The sequence below is a fragment of the Peromyscus leucopus genome, chromosome 3, assembly GCF_004664715.2.
Source record: "Peromyscus leucopus breed LL Stock chromosome 3, UCI_PerLeu_2.1, whole genome shotgun sequence".
NCBI classification, from domain to species: Eukaryota; Metazoa; Chordata; class Mammalia; order Rodentia; family Cricetidae; genus Peromyscus; species Peromyscus leucopus.
Genome location: NC_051065.1, coordinates 77,865,735 through 77,882,422, shown reverse-complemented (window position 1 = coordinate 77,882,422; position 16,688 = coordinate 77,865,735). Strand labels below are relative to the sequence as shown.

At 36.5% G+C, this 16,688-nt stretch overlaps 1 protein-coding gene across 1 annotated transcript in view; it reads left to right on the top strand.

Moving 5' to 3' along the window:
- The window catches only part of LOC114686565 (probasin-like), a 63,850-nt gene extending 58,882 nt beyond the window's left edge, over positions 1-4,968 (top strand). Inside the window, exons 2-6 of the mRNA XM_028861230.1 lie at positions 1,985-2,124; positions 2,817-2,887; positions 3,001-3,135; positions 4,694-4,795; positions 4,940-4,968. Of these exons, the coding sequence (XP_028717063.1) occupies positions 1,985-2,124; positions 2,817-2,887; positions 3,001-3,135; positions 4,694-4,795; positions 4,940-4,968 (477 nt within the window). The remainder of the gene's footprint in view (positions 1-1,984; positions 2,125-2,816; positions 2,888-3,000; positions 3,136-4,693; positions 4,796-4,939) is intronic.
- Positions 4,969-16,688: the final 11,720 nt, after the last annotated feature.

The window sequence follows — 16,688 nt, the reverse complement described above, 5'->3', positions numbered from 1 at the left end:
TTTAATCTTTTAAAAAATAGAAATTAGTTTATTGGACTTGAAAAATAATTTTAGTGAGACACATCCATATAGTTTTTCATATTAAAATGAGAATAAACATGTAGCACATAGATCTTAGTGTATATAAATCAGGAAGTACTAACAGTCAACGTTCTTGAGACATTTCATGCCGACTGTGCTCTTTCCTGCATAAAATGTCATCAACTTGTCATCATGGGATTAGATTTCACTGGAGTGTAACATTACTGAATTGCTCTCTTTGACATACACAGGAACATTACATTCTACTGAATTCTCATCCTGTGGGTTTAAATGAAGCAATGCCAGACATATTCAAATACTGACAACCAGACTGTTCTGAAAAATTAAAAACAAACAACTAAAGAAAAGGTTCAGTGAAAGCAGGCTCATCGCACATTGTGCAAACCTAAATGCTGTGCATGCGTCTTCAGTTCATCATTTCACTGGCAGCTGAAAAACTCTGGTCTTCTGCTCCAGAAGAATGATGAAGGTTCTTCTGCTTTCTGCTCTAGCCTGTTTGGTGTCTGCTACTGAGGAACCCTTACCGGTACAAGGATGGGCTTTCGGGGAAGGGGAGGGGGCAGGAAGGGAGAGAACAAGGGAATCTGTGGCTATTATGTAGAACTGAATAGTATTGTAAAATAAATAAATAAATAATAATAATAATAATAATAATAATAATAATAATAATAATAAAAGGACGGGCTTTCATGGGATTATGCAGGGTCAGAAGTGGCTGTGGTGAATTTGCCACTTTTGACATGACAATCAATGTGATTTGATGAAAGTATTGGTGCGCAATCTTTTGTACTGTAATATAGTCTCATGTCTTAAATATTTTTGTTTTATTTTCAAGGTTACAATGACCTCATTTGAGCTTCTTATATTGACTAATTGCATTTTTATTTGGCATAGGGGGTAAAAAATATTCACTTTTTAAAAAATACCATGTTTTTTTTCTTAATTTCATATGCACTTTAGCATCATTAACCTTATGTTCATAGTTGAACCTTAATATATGATTGCATAAAATATTTCAGTGTCCTAAAAGAATTCAGGGATGAATTTTGATGAACATAATAGAAAATTTAAATCAGTATAATACGTCCATGACAAATGGATCTCTCTTTATAGCCTTCCTACTATGGTCAACATGTGAGAAAATACTGATATGAATTATAATCCATTTACGTATCCATAAAAGGAATTATCTTTTGAAGTTTGTGTGTGTGTGTGTGTGTGTGTGTGTGTGTGTGTGTGTGTGTGTGTGTCCATACCATGGTTCACAAATGCTGCAGCAAAGATGTAGAAATCAGAGGTAAAACCACCGGACAAGCACAGTTTTAACTCCTTCCTCTTTGGATAAGAGTGATTACTCATTGGAAAGTCAATTCTAATACCTTTGGACACAAAGATGTTTTATCATCCAAATATGCATTGGATGAATTTACACATAGATTTTATCATGTTTTGCTTTGGATTATTTATGTGCATTAAAGCTGCTTTGTAATATGAACCTACAATCTATATTTTACACTAAAGTTTTATTCTATTTTTTTCCTCAATCATATTTAGTATTATATAAAATTATGACATTAATAAGCAAATATGTCTATCTTTTCAAATAATATGTCAGACATTTTTCTTGAAGGAACAATCATTCCATATGTGATAAATTTTTATAACACTATATAAAAAATAATGTTCTATTTCTTTAGTTGAAAAATCTATAATTTAGTTAGTTTTTCTAGTCATCCTTTTATTTAAAATTTTTATCAAATATATTTTGTCATTTTATGTATGTGTGTTTGCTTTACGTGTTTCGTTATGTATATGAAGCACCCACAAAGGCCATATGATATCCTCAGAAATGAAGTTACAGGAGGTTGTGTACCAACATGTGGTGCTGGAACTTCAACCCAGATCCCTCTGACTGGTGAATCAAATTCATATTAATTTTTAGTTTTCAGGGAATTTTACTACCATCTACCTAGCAGCTGACATTGTGAGTGTGACTCAAGAAAATAGTGATTTCAGGATGTTGATTCGTGATGTGAAGTTTTTTAAGAATTACACACTCATGAGCATGACTTTCTATGTCAGGTAAGAAAATTTAACTCAGGTAGAAGAAACAGTTTGTTGAAAGGGGACTCAAAGCATTGCCAATATATTTCTGAAATGGGAAGATAATATGGATCTAATAATAATTCAAGGAAAGCTGCAGTTGAAGGTCACTGTGCTAAAAATGTTCAACTTTAGCCCTCAGCTGCTGATGTTTTAATTTTTCTATTAAAATAGTGAAAATACAAACTCAGGGAGTAAAAAATACATTTTTGAATAAAACTGATGTTTGCTGAAAGTGAAATATTGATGAATGTGAACATAAGTAAAGGGAAATCTGAGAAAATAAATATCAAAAAAGAAGTGTTTATAACCTCACCACGAAAATGACTCTTCCTTTTGAAAAGCATCCTGATAATTAGATACCTACCATTTCATCAATGAGTCCCTGGCATAGCTTTTGTGACATGGTAAACTCTATAGATTATGAATCTGAAGCCCATTTTCTTCCACACATCTTGTTGGGTACTGAAATTCTTTCTGTACCTGAAATGAATCACCAATCAAAAATACTACTAATGAAAAGATTTACAAACCATGGAATATATTGCAAGGGGCATTACATCTAACATGTCTCACTTTCAGTAATATTCTTGAGAAAGAAACACAACTGGATTAATAAATGAGTGGTTGTATTAATAATGAGTGGCTATTATTCATTATATTGTGTTTAGGAAAAATGGCAAGTGTCAGCTACACACTGTTTGGGCAGACAAATCTTCATTTCAGTTTTGCTTTAGGCTATGTGAGTATCTCTGATTAAAAATTAATGGTGTTACTTAAATTTTCTGTAACCAATATGATCTTTATCAGGAGCATCTTTAGCACATAACTGGTCCATTGTGTCTCATATTACAGCATTTTCTGACTCTTCAAACTGCATCAAAATGAGTAAGACTGGGTTCATCATCGGGACCTGGGTGTTGCGCAATGCCAATCGTCATTTCCCCCACATCTACTCCTACCCTCCAGTCTTTGGGGGCTTACCCAGACGTGAGTAAAATCTCCATTATCTGCCTCCCATGACCATGAAGGAAAAAAAGAATGTATGAATCATGCTGTGTGGTACAAAAACAAATTAATAAATAAACAAACAAAAATAATTAAATAAAGTTTTTTCTATAGTTGGTCAAGTACAGACATGTACATGACTACTGTATATTATATTAGAACTCATGGGAATGTTTCCCCAACTCAATAATTTAATGCAAGCATGGTAATATATTTTGTGGTGTCTTAGTATTATACTAGGATTATTAGGAAAGAGTTGTTTGACAATGTTGTCTTAAAAATAATACAATTAAAATAAATATTAGATATACAAGAAATATTATATGGACTCAATGAGTTATATTCATGGGTAAACATATATCACATTTACCTATAGCTGGAGTTATCACCAGTCCCGCCTGGGCCGGCAGCCACTCAGACTCAAATAAACACACAGACGCTTATATTATTTGAACTGTTTGGCCTAATGGCTCAGGCTTCTTGCTATCTAGTTCTTGTATCTTAAATTAAGCCATTTCTATTAATCTATAAGTTGCCATGTGGCTCATGGTTTACTGGTACTTTACATCTCACTTCACATGGTGACGGCTGGCAGCTTCTCTTGACTCAGCTTTCCACTTCCCAGAATTCTCCTCTCTCTTTGTCCTGCCCATAATTCCTGTCCGGCTATTGGCCAATCAGCACTCTATTTATTAACCAATCAGAGCAACACATTCAGAGCATATAGAACATCCCACAGCATTTATCTTATAAGTTGTTGTTATTTACATAATATAATATATAATTTATATGCAACATATAATAATATAATGAATACAGGCATGCAACGATAATCACTAAAAAAGGAATGTTTTTGAAGGAGATTGTAGAGGGGTATTCACTACAATTCTACTGAAAAAAGAAAGTGGCAAAATGTTGTAATTATATTAGAATCTTAAAATAAACAATAAATAAGTAAAAAGGAGAATCTGCATCATGTTCTCATGAAGAAAAAATTATTTCTTCCTAGGCCCAAGTGGATTTTATGTTTTTATAGATTTTGTCTCAAAAACAACCATCCTATTCAAAGCCCAATTTATTAATAGTTTTGGAAACCTGCACTGGATGACCGCAGCACTGGGTATGTAAATCTGATATGGAACAGAACTTTTCTTTTCTGATCATTAATTGCAACATAGCTGTGTTCCTGCATTTCATTGCATGATGCACTGCTATAGGAAGTTGTTCACTCATGTGTTTTCAAACATAATCCCAATTGTGTGAAACAAGTTGAAATGTACAGGATAATAATGTTAACAATAATGGTAATAGTCATGATCTTTAAATCATTATCTTAGATATAGTAAGATGGAAATTCATTTATTTATCAGCAGGAAGAATTTTTGACTGAACTTCAGAATAATATGTCTAACAGGCATCATTATTAGGGAGGGTGGGACGAGATAGCAGGATTTCCCAACTGATGACAATTTGATTAATTCAGACACTTAGGTGTGATTATAAGGAACATCCCTTCTAACTTTTTCTCCATGAAATGCAGCAACAGGAACAAATCTCACTGAAGAAATGTGGAAAGACTATGTGAACCTGACACAATACTATGAAATCCCTATCAGAAATATTAAAAATATCTATGAAGAAGGTAAGTCAGTTTCTGTAAACTGGCCTGAAATTAGGGCAAATAACAGTCTTATTTTTTATCTCAGCAGTGTTAAATCTGTACAGAAAATAAGAAGGAAATCCAATTATATTTTTTAACTTCTCCTTTTTTTGTTGTACCTCACAGATGCTTGCCCTAAATGGGAGCCTCGATGATCCCACATGCAGAAACATGGTATAATGTGCTGTTGTTGATCATTGGAATAAAAATTTCAGGTTGATTCAATCAAGTAAACATAAAGTATTCATAGTTGTCACTCTGGAACTTCTATACAACCTTCTTCTATGAGAAATCATTATTGGCTTCATGTGTGATTAAATGCATTGATTTTCCTTATTGCAAAAATGATTTTAATAAAGTACCTAATGTGCATCATACAGTGGATTCAACAAGAGTTGAAAGTGAATCATCACCCCATCATGAATGAGAATTTTGAAACCTAGCAGATAGAAATTTATAGTGATATCAGGTACTTTATGTGTGTGTGTGTGTGTGTGTGTGTGTGTGTGTGTGTGTGTGAGAGAGAGAGAGAGAGAGAGAGAGAGAGAGAGAGAGAGAGAGAGAGAGATTTTTCAGAAAATTTTCAAAAATACCTTAAAGGAACATACTGTGTACAGTATCCCCAGGATAATGGATTCTCAAAAGTACATGTCTGAACTGGCTTTATTCCAAATCATTGTATATTTTTTACAAAAAGAAATCAAGTATATACATGAATATATACATATATATGCATGTAGCAGCAATAATTGAAAATACTTTTTATTAAACTTAATGGTAGATTGTTTCACAATGTGCTAATGAATATGCATATACTAAACCAATTAATTGAAAAAGAGCAGAGGGGACATATAGAGAATATGGAGGGAGAAAAACTGATATAATTACATTTTAATATTGAAAATAAAAGAAATAAAAATCAGTTGTCATGACTCACAAAAAAGTCTTGAAACATCAAATATGTATCATCCCTCCCAGAACTAGATAGAGAAGGATGGAGACTGTGCTTGTAACCATAGCAACAGCTCAAAGTTCACCTGTCAGTCAGGTGCAGGGGACCCTGTCTCAAGAACAGGGTGTAGGCTGATAAAAAGGAAACATTCTTTCACATGCTTAAATGTTTGGCTACATATATATCTCTACAAGCAACACACATGGTTTAATGAACACACATACAGGAATCAGGATGTCATCAGTAGGCATGGGATGCTGTTTATGGAGGAGACAAGCCCAATATTGTGAAGAAATTCTGAGAATTTCATCAGTTGCTCTAAAAAGTTCATTGCTAGTAGGTTTTTTATACAATATATTACGGATATCGCTTTCCCTCCCCCAACTACTCCCAGAGCCCCCATACATACTCATCCACCCAAATCCTCACCTTTTCTGTCTCTTTCTTTTTAGAATACAAATCAATGTTTTATTAAAGACATAAAAAAGCTCATACACCAGAGTGTTCTCTGGATGTGAGTTGTTATAAGACACAGTATTTTTGTTTAGGCTGAAATAAGAGAGGGAAAATGACAACATCATTAGCCATTGTAACTTGAAGGTGGGTGGTGGGTAGGGTGTGTGTGTGCATCTCACAGGGCCCACCCCACCTGTTGTCATGAATAGAAACAGTGTTCCTACCCCTATGCCATTCAATGCTGAGGATAATAGTTCACACTGACACTCCCAGATTTTTTTCCTGAGTGGTGTTGATTTAAAATCATGTTTTAATATACAAAAACTATACGCAAATAAAGTGCCCAGAAAGCAGAAGAATTATCTGCCTCAGCAATGAGATCTCTCATTGATTATCCAGTACCAGGTGATCAGCTCTGAAATCATATACACCCAAACAACACAAAACAGACTCAACATGCAACTTTTATACATTTATGTAGGCACATATGTTGATATATATAACAATAATAATTAAAGATGTCTGTGAATGTGAAACCAAGTAAGGAGTGCATAAGGGGTCAGAAAGAGGAGAGTGTGGGGGTTAATGTAACTATATTTGAATATGTTTTGTATATACTTATATAAAGTGTATTTATATTTTGTTATATATTTTATTATAAACACAGTCTCTATCCTTCTCTATCAAGTGCTAGGAAGGATGATACACATTTGATGTTTCAAGACTTTTTTGTGAGTATAACTAATAGATATAATTGTTAATTGTTTATTTTCATAAATATATATTTAAATATAGTTTAAAATTTATATGTTAATATAAACATATATTAAATATGTTTTATATCTGTATATTAACATATAATTGTACTACCGTGGTTTTAATAGGAATAGCTCCCATAAGCTCATATGTTGATCATTAGGGAGAGATGCTACTTGAGAGTAATTAGAGGGTTTCTCCTATTGCAGTACATGTGGCCTTGTTGGAGGAAGTGTGTCACTAGCGGTGTGATTTGGGGTTTCAAATGCTCAAGCTAGGCCTAGTGTCTCTACCTGCTACCTGAGGGTCAGGATACAGAACTTTCTACTCCTCCACCATTATCCCTGCAAGTGACCATACTTCCCACCATGCTGATTGTAGCAGATGTTTTCCTGTGTCCTGCCCAGTCCTACAGCCACTCAATTTTCAAATTATATGGCCTAATGACTCAGGCTTCTTGCTTGCTAGCTCTTACACCTTAGATTAACCCATTTCTATACATCTATACTTTGCCACATGGCTTGTGGCTTACTGGCACTTTACTTCTTTCATTTTCTGGTGGCAGCTAGCAGCATCTCCTCAGATCTGCCTCTTTCCTTCCTTCCTCTCTAGTTGGAATATCCTGTCTTACCTTATTCTGTCTCACTATTGACCAAACAGCTTTATTTATCAATCAATCAGAGCAACACACACTCACAGCATACATAACAACATTCCATATCACTTTCCCTTTTCAGTCTAATCAAAAAGGAAGGTTCTAACTTTAACATGGTAAAATTACATATAATAGAATAGTTATCAAGCAACAATTACAGTTACAATATCTAGTCTATTTGTATTTGGCAAAATTAAAGAAAATATTCTATTTATCCTATATTTGTGAGTCTAAAGTTTTATATCTAACTTATCTTTTATTATACTGAGGAAATTATAACTATCTAATCTTCAACTACATCAAAGACCTCTGAAGGATATAATATTACCTAAGTAAACAGGAAGTACATTCTAAGAAACTTCCAAAATTTTGGAAATGACAGAGACAGCTGTCTCTCTGAACAGTCATCTAAAGTTCCTCTGTAATGTTGGGGCATTCATTTTTAACCTATAGGCCGAGAGTCTCTCAGTCACTTCTTTCTGTGTCCTGTAGAATGTCTGCCAGTTTCTTCTGTGAAGCAGGAGCCTGAAGGACCATCTCACCTTGAAAGGTTCAGTGGTCATCTTCCTATGGGTCCTGTTTGTCCAGTAGATGATAAAATATTTTGCCAAGCAGTCCAAGCAAGAAAAGTTTCTTGCCCAAGTGGCTATTCTTGCCAAGAAGATAAATTCCATATGGAGTTTCTTCAATGCCGTCTTTCTCTTGGAATTAAATTAGTGCTGCTTAGGGCCAACATGTCTCATTGTCCAAGAAAGTCTAAGTTTTTAAAACATTTGAAATGCCATAATCTATAGGTCTTTGAAGTATTTGAAGATTACCTACCTAACTGAATTATATCTACATATACCTAGAAAACTTAACATGACTATAAGCTTGACTGTCATATCCCTAATTATTAATCTGTATTTCTTAATTATCCATTACAATTTAAATGAGTTACAAAAATATAATATCTTTAATGAGAGTAAATATATATATATATATATATATACAAAATAACAAAATAAATTCTAAATTTGTATCAATGTAAAACATTTTTAAACAACTTGTTGCTCTTTAAAAGTTTTTTAGGTTTATTAATCTACTCTTTTATCCTATCATATCTATACTGTCCCCTTTTTTTCTTTAGAAAGAGATTTCATTTATAATCGACCTGCTTTAAATAAAAGCATTCATAAACAATATTTGGGGAATTTGGGTATAGCTTCCTGCCAGATGAGGTTGCTGGCAATCTAATGGAGATGCTGAAAAAATTAAAAATTATGGTCAAGTCCTGACTGGAGTAGTCTGTGATGCTGTATTCTCTGAGACAATTGCCTTGAAATTGTTTTTGGATGTTGGATCATCTGGGCCAGGGTGTCATCAGAGACCTTTGGGGGTCTTGGCTGGTCAAACCATATTACCCTGGAAGCAATCCATAGGTTCTCATCTTCTGTGGAAACAAAAACAGGAGCTCTCTTCCAAAGCAACATATACTTAGACAAAACTTTGAAGTCCGGGTACCTTTAAAATATACATATTGGGCCAGCACCAGATTAGACATACCTGAACACCACAACCCCTAAGCTTGGGCCCAGAGGGACAACGCTGCATCCCCACACCCTCCCTCTTTGCAGTCCCAGTTTCAGGCCAGTCAGCAGACCTCCTGCAGACAGGTAGGACTACCACCATCCCCTCCCAGATCCTGTAGCCGACAAGCCCCACATCTCCCAAATGCACCCTCCCTCTGAGACTGCAACTGGTCCCTGAGACAGAGCCTGCCAGCACTGATTGGACTAAGAGGTGAGTCTTTGTTGAGTTTGGGCCCAGGGGCACAACCCTGTGCCCCCACACCACTACCCATTGCAGTCCCAGTTTCAGGCCAGTAGAGAGGCCGCCTACAGACAGGTTGGACTACCACTATCCCCCACCAGACCTTGTAACCCACAAGCCCTACCTCTCCCACCCCCAACCACCCTCTAAGACTACAACTGTTCCCTGAGACAGAGCCCACCATAGCCAGATTGAACTTAGAGCAACCCCTTGAGACAAAGTGTCCATCAGCAATGACTAAACCAAGAATCCCAACTAGACCAAGAACTCCCACTGGACGAAGAGTATAGATCAGACAAAAAGAGGCTCCCTTAGATACAGACACCAATTGCACCAAGTGGAGAAAGAGATTAGTAGATGCCAGTGCAAAACTACTGTCAACAACCTAAAAAATAATATGGCTCCATTAGAACTTATGTCAGCAAGACCTGAACATCCCATTGCAGAAGAAACAGAAGAAAGCAACCTTAAAAAAAATAATTTAAGAAGATGATAGAGCTCTTTGAAGAGAAAATGAAAAATTCCCATAAAAAAAATCGAGGAAAGTCTGGCAGTGGTGGTGCACACCTTTAATTCCAGCACTCAGGAGGCAGAGGCAGGCAGATCTTTGTGAGTTCAAGGGCAGCCTGGACTACAGAGTGAGTTCTAGGAAAGGCGCAAAGCTGCACAGAGAAACCCTATCTTGAAAAACCAAAAAAAAAGAAAAAAAGAAAAAGAAAAGAAATCGAGGAAAAGTCAAACAAAAATGCGAAAATGGAAGAAATCAGTAAATCCTTTAAAGAAAGCCAAGAGAAAGCAATTAAACAGGTGAGGGAAACAGTTCAAGGCTTGAAAACTGAAATGCAGACAATAAAAAAGACACAAACAGGGAATTCTGGAACTACATTTGCAAGCACAACTAACAGAATGGAAGAGATGAAAGAACATGTCTCTGGCGGTTGAAGATGCAATACAAGAAATAGATTCATCAGTCAAAGAAAACACTAAAGCCAACAAAGTCATAACAAAATTTCCAGGAAATTTGGGACACCATGAAAAGACCAAACCTAAGAATAATAGGAATAGAAGAAGGAGAAGAACACCAACTCAAAGGCACAGAAAATATATTCAACAAAATCAGAGAAGACAATTTTCTCAACCTAAAGAAGGAAATGTCTGTAAAGATAGAAGAAGCTTACAGTACACCAAATAGACTGGATCCAAAAAAAGTCCCCTCACCACATAATAATGAAACCATTAAATATACAGAATAAAGAAAAAATATTAAGAGCTGCAAAGAAGAAAGGCCAAGTAACATATAAAGGCAGAGCCATAAGAATAACACCTGACTTCTCAATGGCGACTCTAAAAGCCAGAGGGTCCTGGAAAGACATAATGCAGACACTAAAAGACCATGAATGCCAACCCAGACTATTATATCCACAAAACTCTCAATCACCATAGATTAGGTAAACAAAATATTCCATGATAAAACAAAATTTAAACAATATTTTTCCACAACTCCAGCCCTAAGGAAAGTACAAGAATGAAAAATCCAATCTAAGGAAGTTAGATACACCCGTGAAAACATAGGCAATAGATAGTCACACACCAACAAATACCTAAGAAGTAAAACACACACTATTATCAAAAAATAATAGGAATTAACAATCACTGGTCATTAATATCCATTCATATTAATGGTCTCAATTCACCTATAAAAAGACACAGGCTAACAGAATGAACATAAAAACAAGATCCATCCTTCTGCTACATACAAGAAACATACCTCAACTTCAAAGACAGACACTACCACAGAGTAAAAGGCTGAGAAAAGAATTTCTAATCAAAGTGACTTAAGAAGCAAGCTGGTGTAGTTACCCTAATATCTAATAAAATAGACTTCAAACTAAAATCAACTGAAAGAGATCAGGAAGGACATTACATATTTATCACAGGGAAAATCCTACAAGATGATGTCTCAATTCTGAACATTTATGCCCCAAATACAAGGGCACCCACATTTGTAAAAGAAACATTACTAAAGCTTAAATCACACATCAAACCCCACGCACTAGTAGTGGGAGATTTCCACACCCCACTCTCACCAATGTGCAGGTCTGCCAGAGAGAAACTTAACAGAGAAATAAGGGAGCTAACAGACATTATGACTCAAAATTACTTAATAGATATCTACAGAATATTCCACCCTAACACAAGAGAATATACCTTTTTCTCAGCACCCCATGAAACCTTCTCTAAAATCAAACACATGCTTGGTCACAAAGCAAATCTCAACAGATACAAAAATTTGGAATAACCTATATCTTATCAGACCACCATGGCTTAAAGTTAAATTTCAACAACAACAAGAATTACAGAAAGACTACAATCTCATGGAAACTGAAAAATGTCCAACTGAATCACCAATGGGTCAAGAAAGAAAGAAAGAAAGAAAGAAAGAAAGAAAGAAAGAAAGAAAGAAAGAAAGAAAGAAAGAAAGAAAGAAAGAAAGAAAGAAAGAAAAGAAGGAAGAAGGGAAGGAAGGAAGGAAGGAAGGAAGGAAGGAAGGAAGGAAGGAAGGAAGGAAGGAAGGAAGGAAGGAAGGAAAAAAGACAGAAAAGATTTCCTAAAATTCAATGAAAATAAATGTTCAATATACTCAAACTCATGGGACACTCTACTATGAAAGTAGTGCTAAGAGGAAAATTCATGGCACTAAATACCCACACAAAGAATATAGAGAAATCTAACACTAGTAACTTAACAGTAGACATAAAACCCCTAGATCAAAAAGAAGCAAACTCCTCTTGGAGAAATAGATGCCAGAAAATAATCAAATTGAAGGCTGAAATCAATAAAGCAAAAACAGAACAATACAAAGAATTAATGAAACAAAGAGTTGGTTCTTTGAGAAAATCAACAAGATAGACAAGCCCTTATCCAAATTAACCAAAAAGCAGAGAAAGAGAGCAACCAAATTAACAAAATCAGAAATGAAAAGGGAGACATAACAGACAATGAGGAAATCCAGAGAATCATCAAGTCATCTTCAAAAACCTATACTTCATAAAATTGGAAAATCTGAAAGAAATGGACAATTTTCTGGAGAGGTACCACATATCTAAACCAGATAAACTATTTAAACAGACCAATAACCCCTAAGGAAATAGAAAGAGTCATTAAAAGTCTCCCAAACAAAAAAGCCCAGGACCAGATGGTTTCATTGCAGAATTCTACCAGATTTTCGAAGAAGAGCTAACACCAATACTCTTCAAATGGTTTCACACAATACAAGCAGAAGGAACATTACCAAACTCATTTTATGAGGCTACAGTTACCATTATACACAATCCACACAAAGATGCAACAAAGAAAGATAATTACAGACCAGTCTCCCTCATGAACATTGATGCAAAAATACTCCATAAAATATTGGCTAACTGAATCCAAGAATACATAAAAAAAAATTATCCACCATGACCAAGTAGGCGTCATCCTATGGATGCAAGGATGGTTCAACATATAAAAATCTGTCAATGTTAATACACCATATAAACAAACTGAAAGAAAGAAAACCCACATGATCATCTCATTAGATGCTGCAAAAGCCTTTGACAAAATCCAACACCCTTCTTGATAAAGGTCCTAGAGAGATCAGGAATACAAGGAACATACCTAAACATAATAAAGACAATTTACAGCAAGCCGACAGCCAACATCAAATTAAATGGAGAGAAACTCAAAGCAATTCCACTAAAAAATGAACAAGACAAGGTTGTCTACTCTCCCCATACTTATTCAATATAGTACTTGAAGTCCTAGCTAGTGCAATAAGACAACAAAAAATGAGATCAAGTGGATACAAATTAGAAAGGAAGAAGTCAATTCCCTGAAAGGTCTCTGATGACACCATGGCCCAGATGATCCAACATCCAGAATCATTTCAAGGCAACTGGCTCAGATGATACAGCCTCACGGACTACTCCATGATCCTAAAATTTTCTTTGTGCCCCCATAAGATACAGTGCCCCCCTCCAGCAGGAAGTAATAAGAGAAGCTATGCCCAAATTTCCCAAATATACCAAGCTGGCTTTGGAAATGTGTAAAAGTTAAAACCTTCTTTAAAAAAAAAAAGAAAAGGGGAAGTGCTATGGGACGGTCTGTATGTCAAATTGCTCTGATTGGTCAATAAATAAAACACTGATTGGCCAGTGGCCAGGCAGGAAGTAGGTGGGACAAGGAGAGAGGAGTGTTCTGGGAAGCAGAAGGTTGAGGCAGAGAAACACTGCCAGCCACCGCTATGACCAGCAGCATGTGAAGATGCCGGTAATCCACCAGCCACGTGGCAAGGTATAGATTTATGGAAATGGATTAATTTAAGCTATAAGAACAGTTAGCAAGAAGCCTGCCACGGCCATACAGTTTGTATGCAATATAAGTTTCTGTGTTTATTTGGTTGGGTCTGAGCGGCTATGGGACTGGCGGGTGACAAAGTTTTGTCCTGACTGTGGGCAAGGCAGAAAAACTCTAGCTACAGATGCATATCTGTTGCCATGCACAAAACTTAAGTCCAAGTAGATCAAAGACCTCAATATAAATTCAGTTACACTGAACTTGATAAAAGAGAAAGTCAGAAGTAGTCTTGAACACATTGTCACAGGAGACTACTTCCTAAATATAACACCAGTAGCACAGACACTGAGAACAACAATTAATAAATGGGACCTCTTGAAACTGAGAAGCCTTTGTAGAGCAAAGGACATGGTCAATAAGACAAAATGACAGCCAACAGAATCAGAAAAGATCTTCACCAACCCACCTCTGACAGAGGGCTGATCTCCAAAATTTATAAAGAACTAAAAAAGCTAGACATCAAAATACTGAACAATCCAATTTAAAAAAAAAAATGGGCTACAGAGTTTAATAGAGAATTCTTAATGGAAGAATCTCAAATGGCTGAAAGACATTTAAGAATTGCTCAACATCCTTAATCATCAGGGAAATGCAATTCAAAATGACTCTGAGATACCATCTTATACCTGTCAGAATGGTTAAGACCAAAAACACTGAAGACAGCTTATGTTGGGGAGGATGTGGAGCAAGGGGAACACTCCTACACTGTTGATGGAAATGCAAACGTATATAGCCACTTTGGAAATCAGTATGGCAGTTTCTCCGAAAATTGGGAATTAATCTACCTCAGGATCCAGCTATATCACTCTTGGGCATATACCCAAGGAATGTTCAATCATACCACAAGGACCACATTCTCAACTATGTTCATAGCAGCATTATTCATAATGGCCAGAACCTGGAAACAACCTAGATGTCTCTCAACTGGAGAATGGATAAAGAAAATGTGGCACATATATATAATGGGGTACTACTCAGCAGTGAATAACAATGATATCATGAAATTTGCAGGCAAAGGGATAAAACTAGAAATTACCATCCTGAGTGAGGTAACCCAGAATCAGAAGGACAAACATAGTATGTACTCACTCATAAGTGGATACAAGATGTAAGGTAAAAGATAACCAGACTACAATGCACAGCTCCAGAGAAGGTAGCTGACAAGTAGGACACTAAGAGGGACATATAGATAGCCCAGCGAATGGGGAAATAGATGAGATTTACATCAGCAATCTGGGAATGGGTGGGTAAAGGAAGGAAAAGAATGGGGGATGAGAACATAAGGAAATGGGAGGGTCTATGGGAATAGGGACAGAGTGGGAGAGCAAGGAAAGAGATACCATGATACATGAAGACACTATGGGAACAGGAAACGGCAGGGTACTGGGGAAGCTCTCAGGAATCCACAAGGATGACCCCATCTTGGACTAGTGGCAGTGATTGAGAGGGTGCCTGGACTGGTCTACTCTGGTGACTAATCTAGTGAATACCCTAACTGTCATCATAGAGCTTTTACCCAGTGACTGATGGAAGCAAATGCAGAGATCCATGGCCAGGTGCCAGGCTGAGCTCCTGGAATCCAATCAAGGAGAGAAAGAGGAGGGATTCTGTAGGCAAGGGACAATGAGATCATGATGGGAAAACATGCAGAGATGACCAGGAAATCCATGAACTGTGGACCAGTGACTGGGGAGCCCCCACAGGACTAGACCAAGTCATCTGGATATGGGAGACAGTTGTTTAGCTTGACCTGTTTAGAGGACACCCAGGCAGGGGAATCAGGACCTGTCCCTGGTGCATGGGCAGGCCTTTTGCTATGGTGTGAAACCTTGTACAGCCTTGGTGCAGTGGGGATGGGCTTAGACCTGACTCAGCTGAGTGTACCAGGCTCTGCTGACTCTCCATGGGAGACCTTAATTTCGAAAATGTGGGTATGAGGTGTGGCTTGGGAGTGAAGGCTGGCGGGTGGGAAGAGGGAAGAGGTGGAATCTGTGGTTGGTATGTAAAGTGAATAGAAAATTTCTTAATAAAAAATGAAAAAAATAGCCCTTCACACTGTCTTCAATGGGATCAAATCCCTGGTTCATTTTTAATGTCTATATACATTTTATATTTCATACTTAGGATTTAGTAAAATCTACCTACATCTGGTGCAGTTATTTCACACACCAACTAAGGCTTTGGATGGAGGAAGCAGATGGGGAACTTGCCCTATGTTCCTCTCTAGAGCAGATTGTGCTGTTGTAAATTGAAGCCACTAAGAATGGCGAGGAAACAGGGCTTGTGTTTCAAATGCATGCATTTTGTGAATGTATTCATTCTTGAAATACACGAAAAAAAATCAAAACCAGATTTCTCTTACTGGATAATGATTCCATGAAGTGGGCTCTAAAGGGATATTTCTGTGGCAAAATAAATACTTGTAAATGTTTCCATTTATTCTTCCCTACAAATGAAAGTGACAAAATAATACCTCATGTGCCAGATAATTCTATCTCTAGTGCTCTTCACTGCCAGCTCTTTCTGAAATATGTCCAGACTGCTGCTACAGTTGAAAGTGACAAAATAATACCTTGTGTCCCTGATAATTCTATTTCCAGTACTTTTCACTGCCAGCTCCTGATGAAATATGTCCATTCCAGACTATTGCTTTCAATCCCATACGAGCTGCTTTCAGTCACCCGACCTTGACCTTAGTATGTCATTTTTAAAAGCCATTAAGTGACTCTCAGAATGTCTGTGACAGATCGGTAATAGTAAACAAACCAGTAACTACCTCATCTAGTCAATGGTTCCATATGGTTAGTAACATGTGAGCCCATATCCAGACAGTTTTGACTTAGTAAATA